This window comes from Platalea leucorodia (genome assembly GCF_965183815.1).
Source record: "Platalea leucorodia genome assembly, chromosome: 28".
In the NCBI taxonomy this organism is placed as follows: domain Eukaryota; kingdom Metazoa; phylum Chordata; class Aves; order Pelecaniformes; family Threskiornithidae; genus Platalea; species Platalea leucorodia.
In genome coordinates, this window is record NC_138850.1 from 496,803 (window position 1) to 511,621 (window position 14,819).

Genomic DNA, 14,819 nt, shown 5'->3' on the forward strand with positions numbered 1-14,819 from the left:
CCTCCCAGTCCCTCTTCAGTGTCCCCAGTGTCCTGGTGTCCCCAATGTCCCTGGTGTCACTAATGCTCTCGGTGTCCCCAAACCCTTCCCAGTGTCCCCGGTGTCCAGGTGTCCCCAGGCTCCTCACTGTCCTCAGTGTCCAGGTGTCCCCAATGTCCCCAAACCCTTCCCGGTGTCCCCTGTGTCCCCAGAGTCCAGGTGTCCCCAAACCCTCCCTGGCGTCCCCAGTGTCCTGATGTCCCCAAACCTTCCCCAGTGTCCCCAGTGTCCCCAAACCCTCCCTGATGTCCCCAATGTCCCCACCATCCTGATGTCCCCAACCCCTCCCCGGTGTCCTGGTGTCCCCAACCCCCCCGATGTCCCCAGTGTCCCCACCATCCTGATGTCCCCAACCCCTCCCCAGTGTCCCCAGTGCCCTGGTGTCCCCAAACCCCCCCAATGTCCCCAGTGTCCCCACCATCCTGACGTCCCCAACCCGTCCCCAGTGTCCCGGTGTCCCCAAACTCCCCCGATGTCCCCAATGTCCTCAGTGTCCCCACCATCCTGATGTCCCCAACCCCTCCCCGGTGTCCTGGTGTCCCCAACCCCCCCGATGTCCCCACCATCCTGATGTCCCCAACCCCTCCCCAGTGTCCCCAGTGCCCTGGTGTCCCCAAACCCCCCCAATGTCCCCACCATCCTGATGTCCCCAACCCCTCCCCAGTGTCCCGGTGTCCCCAAACCCCCGATGTCCCCAAGCCCTCCCCAGTGTCCCGGTGTCCCCAACCCCCCCGATGTCCCCAAGCCCTCCCCAGTGTCCCGGTGTCCCCAACCCCCCCGATGTCCCCAAGCCCTCCCCAGTGTCCCCAGTGTCCCCAACCCCCCCGATGTCCCCAAGCCCTCCCCAGTGTCCCCAGCATCCCGGTGTCCCCAACCCCCCCGATGTCCCCAAGCCCTCCCCAGTGTCCCCCTCCCCACGTCCCCGCGGCGCGGCCGAGCCCCGACGGCCACCCCCCGCGGTGCCACCTCGGGGACAATGGCGCTTTGTCCAGAACCGCTGTCCCCAACCCGGTGACAAGCCCGGGCTCGCCAGTGGCCACCAGCCGTGACGGCCCCGTTGCCCGCTGCCAAGGGACCCAGGCGTCCGCGGCAGCCAATGGGGGGCTTTATTGCTGCTGGGTTGGGGAGGGGGCGACACCAAACCCCCTCCCAGCCGCCATCTTGGCCCACCGCAAAGGCTCATGGGAAGGATTCGGCCACCGGCACGGAGAAGGTGGCCGAGCTGATGATGAAGACCTTGATGTAATGGACGGCCTGGGGGGGAGGGGGGGGTCAGGGGGGACCCAGGGGTCCGGGACCCCCCCAGGGGACCCCTGAGACCCCCCCCAGGGGACCCAGGCACCTGGGACCCCCCCAGGGGACCCCCCCCAGGGGACCCAGGCATCTGAGACCCCCCTAGGACCCCCCAGGGCACCCAGGGGTCCGGGACCCCCCCAGGGGACCCCCCTAACACCCCCAGGGGACCCCCCGAGACCCCCCCAGGGCACCCAGGGGTCCATGACCCCCCCAGGGGACCCCCATGACCCCCCCCAGGGGACCCAGGGGTCCGGGACCCCCCCCAGGGGACCCCCCCTAACACCCCCAGGGGACCCCCCATGACCCCCCCCAGGGGACCCCCCGAGACCCCCCCAGGGCGCCCAGGGGTCCATGACCCCCCCAGGGGACCCCCATGACCCCCCCCAGGGGACCCAGGCACCTGGGACCCCCCCAGGACCCCCCAGGGGTCCGGGACACCCCCAGGGGACCCCCTAACACCCCCAGGGGACCCCCCAAGACCCCCCCAGGGACCCCAGTGTCCGGGCCCCCCCCAGCCGTACCGCGAAGACGCCGGCGAGGAGGAGGAGGGCGAGGAGGAGGCAGACGAGGGCGAGGAAGACGAGGGGGCAGCCCGGGGGGGGCGTCTGGGGCTGGGGGGCGTCTGGGGGGGGGAGAGGGGTGGGGGGGGAGAGGGGTGGGGTCAGAAGCAGGCCCCGCCCCTCGGCCAGCTCAGGCCCCGCCCCCAGCCCCCTGGCCCCACCCCCAGCCCTGGTACCTGCAAAGGCCCTTGGCCCCGCCTGCTTCACTGTGACCACGCCCCCAAACAGCAGGCCACGCCCCCCCCAGCGCCCCACCCACAGCCCTGGAGCCCCACCTCAGCCCCTTGGCCCCGCCCACTTGCTCATGGCCCCACCCTCTGGCTGTGGCCCCGCCCCCAGCGCTTGGCTCCGCCTCCCCTCTTACCTGGGGCATCACCTTGGCTGCCAACACCCTCTCTGGGCACGTCAGTGGTGATGTCATCAGTGAGGTCATCGCCCGGGCGGATGGGTTCTTTAAGGGCGGTGGGGGGTTGCTCCTCCCCATGGGGCCTGATGTCACCCATGACGTCATCCTCAGGGCTGACATCACGGCCAGAGAGGGCTCCCGGGAGGGAGGAGGTGACGTCACCACCAATGATGTCATCAAGGTCAGATCCCCGCGTGACATCATCTCGGACATCACCCTTGGGAGTGATGTCACGTCTAGCAATACCACTGGGGAGGAAGGAAGTGATGTCATCCTCAGGCATGACATCATCAGCGAAGTCATTCCAAGCGGAGGTGTCACCATCGTTCACACAGATGATGTCACCAGTGAGGTCACCAGCAGGTTTGACTTCTTGGCCAGCAACGTCTCCCGGCAGAGAGGAAGTGACATCATCCATGGCAATGATGTCACCAGCAGGGATATCCCCAGGTACAGAAAACGTGATGTCTTCCCCCGCGATGATGTCATTAGTGAGGTCACTTCCAGGGATGATGTCAACAGCGAGGTCATCCCCAGGAAGGGAGGGAATAAGATCGTGGCTGGCGATGACATCATCGGCACAGATATCCCTAGGGAGGGCGGAAGGGATGCTGTCCCTGCTGCTGATGTCATCAGGGAGGTCATTTCTGGGCATGACGTCACCAGCAAGCTCATCCCCAGGAAGGGAGGAAGTGACATCACGCGTGGTGATTATTCCACCAGCAAAGATGTCCCCAGCGATGATGTCACCGGTGAGGTCATTCCCAGGGATGACGCCACCAGCAATGTCATCCCCAGGAAGGGAGGAAATGACATCAGTCTTGGTGATGACATCACCGGCGAGGGCTTCCTCAGGGAGAAAGGAAGTGATGTCCCCTCTGTCGATGAGGTCAACAATGATGTCATCCCCAGGGACTGAGGAAGCGACATCATCCTCAGCCGTGACGTCACCAGGGAGGGAGAAAACGATGTCATCCCTGGTGACGTCGCCAGCGGGGACACCCCCAGGGAGAGCGGAGGGGACGTCACCCCCTGCAGTGACATCACCGGGGCGGGCGGCTGCGACGTCGCCGCTCTCCGCGACGCCACAAGGGCCGCGCTCCCCGGGGAGGGCAGCGGTGACATCAGCGGCGACGTCATCGCTGGGGACGTCCTCATCCCCGCTGGGGACGCCCTCGTCCTCCGCGGGGGGGGCCGTCACCATGATGGTGATGCCACCGGCAGCGCAGGTGTCCCCAACGCCCCCGCCCCCCAGGGCTGTGACGTCACTGTCCTTGTCCCCAATGTCCCTCAGGGCTGTGACGTCACTGTCCTTCTCCTTGTCCTTGTCCCCAACGTCCGCCGGGGCTGTGACGTCATTGTCCTTGCCCCCAGCGTCCCTCAGGGCCGTGATGTCACTGTCCTTCTCCCCAGTGTCCCCTGGGGCTGTGACGTCACTGCCCTTGTCCCCAATGTCCCTCAGGGCTGTGACGTCACTGTCCTTGTCCCCGTCCTTGTCCCCAACATCCCCCAGGGCTGTGACATCGCTGCCCTTGTCCCCAACGTCCCCTGGGGCTGTGATGTCGCTGTCCTTGTCCCTGTCCTTGTCCCCAGTGTCCCTCAGGGCTGTGACGTCACCGTCCTTGTCCCTGTCCTTGTCCCCAATGTCCCCCAGGGCTGTGACGTCACTGTCCTTGTCCCCAATGTCCCCCGGGGCTGTGACATCCGCGGCCCCGACGTCCCCATCCTCAATGTCCCTGTCCCCAAGGTCCTTACCTCCAACGTCCCCAACGTCCCTCGGGACAGCGACGTCCCTGTCCCCCTCCCCGGAGACCGGGATGTCCCCAATGTCCCCTGGGACGGGGACATCCCTGTCCCCAGCGTCCTTTAGGGTGGTGACATCCCTGTCCCCCGTCTCCTCCTCCTCAGAGCCAGGGATGGCCCCGATGTCCCCGAGGACTGGGACATCCCCGTCCCCAGCGTCCCCGAGGGTTGGGAGCTCCCCGATGTCCTTGTCCCCAGTGTCCCCAAGGGCTGGGACATCCCTGTCCCCAATGTCCTTGTCCCCAACATCTCTTGGGGTGGTGACACCCCTGTCCCCAGCATCCCCAACATCCCTCAGGCCCGAGACCTGCGTGTCCCCAAAATCCTTCACCCAAGTGTCCCCTATCTCCTGCGGAGCTGGGACATCCTTGTCCCCAACGTCCTTGTCCCCAACGTCCCTGAGGACCGAGACCTGTGTGTCCCCAATTTTCTTGTCCCCAACGTCCCCTGGGGCTGGGACATTTCCATTCCTGATGTCCCTTAGAGCTGAGACATCCTTGTCCCCAGTGTCCCTTGGGATTGGGACATCCCTGTCCCCAATCTCCTTGTCCCTTAGGGTGGTGACATCCCTGTCCCCAACGTCCTTGTTCCCAGGAACTGGGACATCCTTGTCCCCAATGTCCCTTAGGGTGGCGATATCCTTGTCCCCAATCTCTTTGTCCCTTAGGGTGGGGACATCCCTGTCCCCAACGTCCTTGACCAGATGAGCTGGGACATCCCTGTCCCCAATGTCCCTTAGGGTTGGGACATCCCTGTCCCCAACGTCCTTGACCAGATGGGCTGGGACATCCCTGTCCCCAATGTCCCTTAGGGTTGGGACATCCCTGTCCCCAACGTCCTTGACCAGATGGGCTGGGACATCCCTGTCCCCAATGTCCCTTAGGGTTGGGACATCCCTGTCCCCAACGTCCTTGACCAGATGGGCTGGGACATCCCTGTCCCCAACGTCCCTCGGGGTGGTGACATCCCTGTCCCCGGGAGCTGGGACATCCCTGTCCCCACCGTCCCTCGGGGTGGTGACATCCTTGTCCCCAGGAGCTGGGACATCCCTGTCCCCAACGTCCCTCGGGGTGGTGACATCCTTGTCCCCGGGAGCTGGGACATCCCTGTCCCCACTGTCCCTTACGGCCGTGACATCCTTGTCCCCAGTGTCCTTGTCCAGAAGGGCTGGACCATCCCGGTCTCCAATGTCCCTTGGGGTCACGATGTCCCTGTCCCCAACGTCCCTTAGAGCCGGGACATCCTTGTCTGCGGGGGCTGGGACATCCCTGTCCCCAACGTCCTTTGGGGTGGTGACATCCCTGTCCTCAATGTCCTTGTCACATACGACTGGGACGTCCCCGCGCCCCGCGTCACTTGTCACCGGGACGTCCCTGTCCCCGATGTCCTCGTCCCCGAAGCCCGGGACGTCCTCGTCCCCAAAGTCCCCGGTGTCCTCGTCCGCCGGGGCCGCTGTGACGGTGATGGTGATGCCGCTGGCCCAGGGGGTGACGGTGACAGTGTCCGTGGGGACACCGCTGTCACCTTCCCCCTCGGGGACGCCTCCAGCCTGTCCCCATGCAGGTTCGGGGTCCGTGGTGACGTCCCCGGGGGTGGCCGTCACCTCCCCGGGGAGGGGACGAGGGGGGACGGCGTGCGAGCACCCCTCGGCCATGGGCAGGGACCTGGGGGGACAGAGGGGACGGGGACGTCACTGGGGGTGGCACGGGGACATGGGACATCCCTGGGGGAGGGAGAAAGGCCACCGGGGGGACGTGGAGGGGACATTGGAGGGGACGACAGGGGACCCCAGGGAGAATGAGGGGACATGGGGGGACAGAAGGGACCCCAGGAGGGACATGGGGACATGGAGGGGACATGGGGGGACAGAAGGGGACACATGGAGGGGACATGGAGGGGACATGGGGGGACAGAAGGGGACACATGGAGAGGACATGGGGACCCCAGAAGGGACAGGGGGACATTGAGGGGACACGGGGGGACACGGGGGACCCCAGGAGGGATGGGAGGACGTGAGGGGACACCAGGAGGGATGAGGGGACGTGGAGGGGACACAGAGGGGACAGAGGGCCCCAGGAGGGATGGGGGGACACGGAGGGGACATGAGGGGACACCAGGAGGGATGAGGGGACATGGAGGGGACACAGAGGGGACAGACATCCCCAGGAGGGATGGGGGGACACGGAGGGGACATGAGGGGACACCAGGAGGGATGAGGGGACGCACAGGGGACATGTGGAGATGGTGGGGAAGGGCCGGGGGGGACACGAGGGACCCCGAGGAGGGACCAGGGGACAGAGGGGACCCCAGGAGGGACTGGGGGGGACACGGGGGGACACCGGGGGGGTGACAGGTACCTGAAGTGACAGCAGGTGACAACCCTTGGGGGGTCGGCGTCGGCGACAGGATCCCACGACCGATTTTGGGGGGTGCCGGTGCCGGTTTCGGGGATGCCGGTGCCGGTCACAACATCGCGGCGCTGGTGCCGGGGCTCGCGGTGACAGTTATGACGTCACCACCGCAGCTGGTCTCGAGGAGGCGGGTTTTGGGGTGCCGGTGATGATTTCGGGGTGCCGGCAGCTCCCGGATCCCGCCGGCGGCTGGGGATCCTTGAACCAGATCCACCGGCGAGAAGGGGCGGAGCCCGGCTGCCTGGATCCCCGCCCCCCCCGCCCCCCCCCCCCCCCCATCGCTCGGCTGAGACCGCGCAGCTCGTGACACGTCCCCGACCAGAAATAACGAGGCGGGGGGAGTCGTTTCGGGGTTCCCCGCGGGGGGGGGGGAGGGGGGGGGGGGGTTTATTGGGTCCCGGGGTCCCCCCGAACGCTTGGCTCCCCTCCCCGCGCACCGGGGTCCTCGGGGGGGTCCAGGGCTTCCAGCGCTTGGGCCAGGCGGGCAAGCTCGGAGCGGAGAATGGCAACCTAGGGGAAGGGGGGGGGAGGGGGAGCGTTAATGAGGGCAGCGCTAATGAAGCCGCCCCCCCCCCCCATGCTAATGAGGTTAAGGAGCCCCCCCCCGCGCCAGGAAGGGGCGGTACCTGCTGGGCCCCCCCGGGGCTCTCGAGGCGCCGCTGGAGGCGGAGGCTGCGGGCGCGGAGCTGGGCCCGGGCGGCCGCCGGCTCCACCAGCCCCTGGGGGGGACAGGAGGGAAAGGGGGGGTCCCCCGCTATCCCACAGTGCCGTGGGGGGACCCCCGCTATCCCACAATGCCTTGGGGGGACCCCCGCTATCCCACAGTGCCGTGGGGGGAACCCCCCGCTATCCCACAGTGCCCTGGGGTCAGCTTAGGTCCTCCCCGGTTCTCCCAAGGTTCTTCCCGTCATGGCCCCCAGCATCCCACAATACCCTGGGGTCCCCCAGTGTCCCACAATGCCCTGGGCCCGCCCCACCAAGTCCTCCAGCATCCCACAATGCCCTGGGCTTCCCCTCCAAGTCCTCCAGCTTCCCATGATGCCCCTGGGTCCCCCTCCAAGTCCCCCAGCGTCCCACAATGCCTTGGGTCTCCCTCCAAGTCCCCCAGCGTCCCACAATGCCCCGGGGTCCCCCAGTGTCCCATGATGCCCCTGGGTCACACTCCAAGTCCTCCAGCATCCCACAATGCCCCGGGGTACTCTAGTGTCCCATGATGCCCCTGGGTCCCCCTCCAAGTCCCCCAGCGTCCCACAATGCCGCGGGGCCCCCACTCACCCGCAGGCAGAGGTAGACGTGGGTGTCGGGGCCCGCGGGTGCCCCCACCCAGCCGGGGCCCGGCTCTGGCTCCGCCCCCAGGGGGAGGAGCTTCAGAGGCCCCGCCTGCGCCAGGGCCTGGAGGGCGGGGCCCAGCGCCGCCAGCGAATCCTGCGCCTCCGCTGGGCACCGCACCGCCACTGCGCAAGGCATGCTGGGATAGCCCCGCCTCCAAGCGTGGCTGCCTACGACCCGCCCCCCAACATGGCTGCCCCCACCTGGGGCGTGTGGGGAAACATGGCCGCCCCCCCCCCGAGCCCGGGGCATGCTGGGATTGCCAGGCCTCCAGCCCTGCTCCCTGTGGTGGGCTGGGCAACATGGCCGCCTCCAGTGGGAGCCGCCATCTTGGGGCATGGGGGAGGAGCCAGGGGCATGCTGGGACTTGTAGTCCCCCACGGCAGCCATCTTGACTCTACCTGACTGCCCCAGGGCATGCTGGGGCTTGTAGTCCCCTCCCCTTAGCCCTGGCGGCCATCTTGGTTGGGTCCCAGCACCCAGTGGTCCCCTCCCAACCCCACCCAGGCAGCCATCTTGGGTGCCCCAAGGCATGCTGGGACTTGTAGTCCCCCACCACCATGCTGGCAGCCATCTTGGGTGCCCCAAGGCATGCTGGGACTTGTAGTCCCCCACACCACACACCCCCCGGCAGCCATCTTGGGTGCCCCAAGGCATGCTGGGACTTGTAGTCCCCCACACCACACCCCCCTGGCAGCCATCTTGGGTGCCCCAAGGCATGCTGGGACATGTAGTCGTGTGGGTGGGGGTGTCCCCGGCGGCCATCTTGTCCCCCAGCCGCCGCACTCACCGGGGGGCCGGGCAGCGCCGAGGCGAAAGGTGTCCCGCAGGGCTCGCGCCGCTCTCACCACCTCCTGCATGGCCGCCACCTCGGCCTCCATCTTGGGACAGCGCCAGTGAGCCTGAGGGGGGGGGGCAGAGAGGGAAAAGGGGGTGTCAAGGGGGTGCAACCCCCCCCCGACCCCCCCCCCCCCCCCGAAGGGCGGCGGCACCCACCAGGCGGGCGGCGTCGGGGAAGGGGGCGAGGCAGAGGGTGGGGGGCGCCGGGGGGGCGCGGGGCAGGCGCTGCCAGAGCTCCTCGCTGAGGAAGGGGGCGAAGGGGGCGAGGAGGCGCAGCCCCAGCTCGGCGCAGCTCAGCAGGGTCCGGCGCGTCTCGGCTGCGGCTGCCGGATCCCGTAGGGCGGGTTTGGCCGTCTCCTGCGGACGGACAGACGGACGGCGGGGGTTGGGGTGGGGGGGGAACGGTCAAGGAGGCAACGCGGTTTGGGTGAGATGGACAGACGGACGCGGTTGAGCAAGGAGAGGGGGAGCGTTGGAGGAGATGGATGGATGGATGGACGGACAGACGGACGTGGTCAACAGGGTGAGGGTGGACAAAGGTTGAGACCCAAGAGGATGCGCCAAGAGGGACGGACAGACGGACGGGGTCAACCACGGGAGGGGTTGGGCTCAACGTTCAACAGGTGGGGTGGGACAGACGGACAGACGCACTCAAGGGAGCAGACTAAGGTCAGCGCTCAAGGAGACCTGATGGATCGGGGCGGATGGACAGACGGACACCATCAACCACGCCGAGATGGGTTGGGTTTAATGGCCAAGGAGCTACAACGGGTTGGGTGGGACAGACAGACGGACGCACTCAGCGGGACACGACCGGGTTTAACACCCAGGGGAGAGGCAAGGGGCCGAGCAGGACAGACAGACGGGACCACGCAGGACAGACGGACGGGGCCACCCACCAGGTAGACGTCGCAGAAGTTGCGCAACCAGAAATGGTGGACTGCGGCGAGGGCGCCGTGGACCTCCAGGGCCTCCATCCGCCGCCCGCACTCGCCCACCGCCTGCGCCAGCCGGCTCAGCACCCAGCGGTCCATGGGGTGCTGCGGCACCGTCTGCCGAGGAAGAGGAGGAGGAAGGGTGATGGGGGGGTGGGTGGGTGCGGGGTCCTGAGGTGCTGGACCCCCACCCTGCCCTCCACCAACCCCACCCTGGTACCTCCTCGGGGGGCTGGGGGACGAACCGCGGCCCCAAAGCGGCGAGGACGAACTTGACGGCGTTCCAGATCTTGTTGCAGAAGTGACGGTAGCTGAGGGCCGTCCCCACGTCCAGGCGGATGTCGTCACCTGGGGACGCCAAGGTGGGTCCCCAGGGCGGGGCCAGGGCCACCCCGGGGGGCGGCGGGGTCCCGGCCTTCCCTCCCTCCCTTACCGTGGACGTTGTGGGAGCACAGGGCCATGCGGAGGGCGTCGGTGCCGCATTCGGGGATGCCGTGGGGGAACTGGCGCCTCTGGGGGGGGGACGGGGAGGGGTTAGGGGGGGACAGGGACAGGGTGGGGGGGGACAGGGACGGGGACGGGCCCTACCTGTCCCTCTGTGGCCACCGTGACCTCGTGGGGGTCCAGGATTTTGCGGTGGAGCCTCTCCTGCAGCTCCTGCAAGACAGGAGACCCTACAGTAAACAAAGGGGCGGCGGTGGCCGTGGTGTCACGGGTCTGTCACCCTCTCTTGGGGTCTCTGGGGGTTTGTTATTGTAGGGTCTCGGAGAAGAGTAGGGCAACACGCTTCTTTTTGTTTTTGTAGGGTCTCCAGAATGGGGTTTGTTATTGTTGGGCCTTCGGGAGATAAAAAATATGTTGTTAGAAGGTTTTCAAGGTGAAAGTTTGTTATTGTAGCGTCTCCCGAAGGAAGATCTGTTATTGTAGGGTCTCCTAAAAGAAGCTGTGTTATTGTAGGGTCTCCTGAAGAAAGACCTGTTATTGTAGGGTTTCCTGAAAGAAAATGCATTATTGTAGGGTTTCCTGAAAAAAAATCCGTTATTGCAGGGTTTTCTGAAAGAAAATCTGTTATTGTAGGGTCTCCTCAAAGAAGACCTGTTATTGTAGGGTCTCCTGAAAGAAAATCCGTTATTGCAGGGTTTCCTGAAAGAAAATCTGTTATTGTAGGGTTTTCTGAAAGAAAATCTGTTATTGTAGGCTCTCCTCAAAAAAGATCTGTTATTGTAGGGTCTCCTGAAGAAAGACCTGTTATTGTAGGGTCTCCTGAAAGAAAATCCGTTATTGTAGGGTTTCCCGAAAGAAAATCTGTTATTGTAGGGTCTCCTCAAAGAAGATCTGTTATTGTAGGATCTCCCAAAAGACGACCTGTTATTACAGGGTCTTCTGAATGAAAATCTGTTATTGTAGGGTCTCCTGAATGTTATTGTAGGGACTCCTGAAGCAAAATTTGTTATTGTAGCCTGTCCTGAAGCAAAATCTGTTATTGTAGGGCCTCCAAAAAACACGTTGATTGTTACAGGGTTCCCCGAAAGCAGATTTGTTATTGTAGGGTCTCTGGGGGGGGGTTGTTTTGGGGGGGGGGGGTCTGTGCCGGAGGGGGGGGCGTTTGTTGTTGTAGGGTCTGCGGTACCTGGAGGGAGGCGCCGGCGATGACGTCGCGGGGGTCGATGACGTTGCCCAGGGATTTGCTCATCTTGCGCCCGTGGCTGTCGCGCACCAGCGAGTGCAGAAGGACCTGGGGGGGGGACACCAGGACAGGCAGCGCTGGGGGACACGGGGGGGGACACGGGGGGACACACGGGACCCCCGAGGGGGGACAGGGGACCCCTGGGAGCCTCAAGACACCCTGGAGAGAGGGAAAAGGGGACCCTTGGGGACAGTGAGGAGCCCCGGAGTGGGACAGGGACCCCCGAGAAGGAACGTGACAGTCAGAAGAATGGGCAGAAGGGAGCCTTGGGGACACTGGGGACCCCCAGGGGACACAGGGGACACACAGGGGACACAGAGGGGACACACAGGGATGCTGGGGAGCTCCGACAGGCAACAAGGAACCAGTAAGGAAGCCCAGGAACGCACAAGACGGGGAAGAGATTAAGGGATGTTGGGGACACGGGGGGCTCTTGGGGACCCCAAGGGGACACAGGGGATTCCTAGGGACCCCAAGGGGACACAGGGGGACTCGTGGGGACATCGGAGGGGACGCTGGCGGTACCTGGGAGAAGGGCAGGCGCCCGGTCAGCTGCTGGCCCAGCATGACCATGCGTGCCACCCAGAAGAAGAGGAGGTCGCTGCCCGTCTCCAGCACAGTCGTGGGGTAGAAACGCTGCAAGTCGGGGGTCTGGGGACAGAGGGGGGGGACACGGGGGTGGGGACGCTGTCCCCTGTGTCCCCCCGTATCCCCTGCGTCCCCCCTGTGTGTCCCCAAACTCACCTCTTCGGGCCAGCCCAGCGCGGCGAAGGGGAAGAGCGCGGAGGAGAACCAGGTGTCCAGGACGTCAGGGTCTGCAAGGGTTTGGGGGGGTCAGGGGGGACCCCAAAAGGCCTGGGAGCCTGGGGGGGGGGGTTGGGGGGGACCCCAAAAGGCCTGGGAGCCTGGGGGGGGGTTGGGGGGGACCCCAAAAGAACTCAGACCTTGGGGGGGAATCAGGGGGACCCCAAAAGGCCTGGGAGCCTGGAGGGGGGGGTTGGGGGGGACCCCAAAAGGCCTGGGAGCCTGGGTGGGGGGTTGGGGGGGACCCCAAAAGAACTCAGACCTTGGGGGGACATCGGGGGGGACCCCAAAAGGCCTGGGAGCCTGGGGGGGATTGGAGGGGACCCCAAAAGGCCTGGGAGCCTGGGGGGGGGACCTGGGGTGATAGAAGGGTGCTGGAGCTGGGTGGGAGGTGGCATGGGGTGCCCGGGGAGGCGGGTGGGGGATTTTGGGGGTGCTGGAGGCGGGCGGGGGGCTGACAGAGGGTGACTGGGGGCTGACGGGGAGGTGTGGGGGGGAGTTTGGGGTGCTGAGAGCGGGGTTGGGTGCTAGAGAATGATTTTAGGGTGCTAAAAAAGACCAGAGAGTGCTGGGGACAGATTTAGGGGTGCCAGAGCACGGCTGGGGAGGTCCCAAGAGGGTTTTGGGGTGCAGGAGAAAAATTTGAGAGGGCAGAGAAACTTTTAGGGCGACGGGAGAGATTTTGGGGGGACGCAGGGTTGTTTTAGGGTGCACAGGGGAATGTGGGGATGCCGGGGGGATTTTGGGGTGCCCCCCATCCCTCCCTCTCCTCACCTTGCTGGAGCTGGAGCTCGTCGGGGGGGCAGCGGAGGGCGCGGGCGGCGGCGGCGCGCGCTTCGGCCTCGCTGCGCCCCACGACCCAGAGTCCCTCGGGGTGCTCGGGGGGGGACCCCGCCGGGGGAACCCCCACCCGGTACGCTGGCACCCGGTGTCCCCACCACAGCTGCCGCGAGAGGCACCAGTCCCTGGGGGGAGCAGGGGGTGATATCAGTGGGGCCCGGATGCCTGGGTGCCCCCCTGGAGACCTGGGTGCCCTCCCTGGAGACCTGGGTGCCCTCCCTGGACGCGTGGGTCCCCCCCCGGACCCTGGGTCCCCTCCTGGATGCCTGGGTCCCCCCCCGGACGCCTGGGTGCCCCTCCTGGACACTGGGTCCCCTCCTGGATGCCTGGGTGCCCCCCTGGAGACCTGGGTGTCCCCCTGGAGACCTGGGTGCCCCTCCTGGACGCGTGGGTCCCCCCCCGGACACTGGGTCCCCTCCTGGATGCCTGGGTGCCCTCCCTGGACACCTGGGTGCCCCCCCGGACACTGGGTCCCCTCCTGCATGCCTGGGTGCCCCCCTGGAGACCTGGGTCCCCCCCTGGATGCCTGGGTGCCCCTCCTGGATGCCTGGGTGCCCCCCCTGGACGCCTGGGTGCCCACCTCAGATGCCTGGGTCCCCCCCTGGATGCCTGGGTGCCCCCCCGGATGCCTGGGTGCCCACCTTGGACACCTGGGTGCCCTCCCTGGACGCATGGGTCCCCCCCCGGACACTGGGTCCCCTTCTGGATGCCTGGGTGCCCTCCCCAGATGCCTGGGTGCCCACCCCTGGACACCTGGGTGCCCACCCCCGGACACCTGGGTGCCCCCCTCCTCACCCAATATTGTCCATCCACGTCTTCCAGTTCTTCTCGTGAAATTTGGGGACGAGTTTGAGACGTCCCGATGTCACCGCCTGCGGGGGAAAGGGGAGGGTCACGGATCCAGGCGTCCGGGTGTGTCCCCTCCCCGCCCCTGCCATGTCCCCGTGTCCCTGTCACCTCCTGGGCACGCTGTGCCATCTCCCGGCACCGCAGGAACCACTGGCTCTTCAGCAGGTACTCGATGACATCCCCCGAGCGGCTGCGGGGACATCGAGGTCCTCTCAGTCCCTAGGGACGTGTCCCCGTGGCGGGAGGGGACGGACGTGTGTCCTGAAAAGGTGACAGGGAGGGGACAGGGAGGGGACAGCGGTACCTGCACATGGGCAGCGTCATGGCGTGGTCCTGGGCGCCGCGGTACAGCCCTCGCTCGGCCAGCGCCGCCACCACCTTCTCCCGCGCCACGAAGCGATGGACGCCCTGGGGACAGGGGACAGAGCTGGGGACATGGGGACAGACAGGACACCGGGAAGTGACAGGAGATAGAGCTGGGGACAGCGGGGACACGGGGAAGTGACAGGGAGCAGAGATGGGGACACAGGGAAATGACAGGAGACAGAGCTGGTGACAGAGAACACAGCTGGGGACACAGGGGACACTGGGAAGTGACAGGGGACACAGCTGGGGACAGAGGAGACACAAAGGACACAGCTGGGGACAGAGGGGACACTGGGAAGTGACAGGGGACACAGCTGGGGACAGAGGGGACACAAAGGACACAGCTGGGGACAGAGGGGACACTGGGAAGCGACAGGGGACACAGCTGGGGACACGGACATGGTGGGGACACAGGCAAGTGACAAGGGACAGAGCTGGGGACACAGGGACAGAGGGGCCACAGCGATACGGCTGGGGACAGGGGACACGGAGGCGGAGGGGACACAGGGAACTGATTGGGGACACGATTTGGGGACACGAGGATGGATAGGACACCGGGAATGGCAGTACCTGGAGCCACCCCCCGCCCGGGGGACACATGGTGCCATCGTCCCCGATGACGGAGAGCAGGGGCAGCCCGTGGGCCCGGGCCAG

The 14,819-nt window shown here is 66.2% G+C and overlaps 1 protein-coding gene across 1 annotated transcript in view; it reads right to left on the reverse strand.

The window, feature by feature from the left end:
- Positions 1-6,902: 6,902 nt before the first annotated feature.
- VARS2 (valyl-tRNA synthetase 2, mitochondrial) overlaps positions 6,903-14,819 on the reverse strand; it is a gene marked incomplete at both ends in the record, with an annotated part of 11,486 nt that continues 3,569 nt past the window's right edge. The window contains 17 exons of the mRNA XM_082333898.1: positions 6,903-7,025; positions 7,142-7,234; positions 7,791-7,969; positions 8,635-8,746; positions 8,841-9,041; positions 9,584-9,736; positions 9,840-9,967; positions 10,053-10,131; positions 10,208-10,276; positions 11,250-11,354; positions 11,832-11,957; positions 12,051-12,121; positions 12,885-13,075; positions 13,746-13,822; positions 13,908-13,989; positions 14,104-14,207; positions 14,736-14,819. Of these exons, the coding sequence (XP_082190024.1) occupies positions 6,903-7,025; positions 7,142-7,234; positions 7,791-7,969; positions 8,635-8,746; positions 8,841-9,041; positions 9,584-9,736; positions 9,840-9,967; positions 10,053-10,131; positions 10,208-10,276; positions 11,250-11,354; positions 11,832-11,957; positions 12,051-12,121; positions 12,885-13,075; positions 13,746-13,822; positions 13,908-13,989; positions 14,104-14,207; positions 14,736-14,819 (1,977 nt within the window). The remainder of the gene's footprint in view (positions 7,026-7,141; positions 7,235-7,790; positions 7,970-8,634; positions 8,747-8,840; positions 9,042-9,583; positions 9,737-9,839; positions 9,968-10,052; positions 10,132-10,207; positions 10,277-11,249; positions 11,355-11,831; positions 11,958-12,050; positions 12,122-12,884; positions 13,076-13,745; positions 13,823-13,907; positions 13,990-14,103; positions 14,208-14,735) is intronic.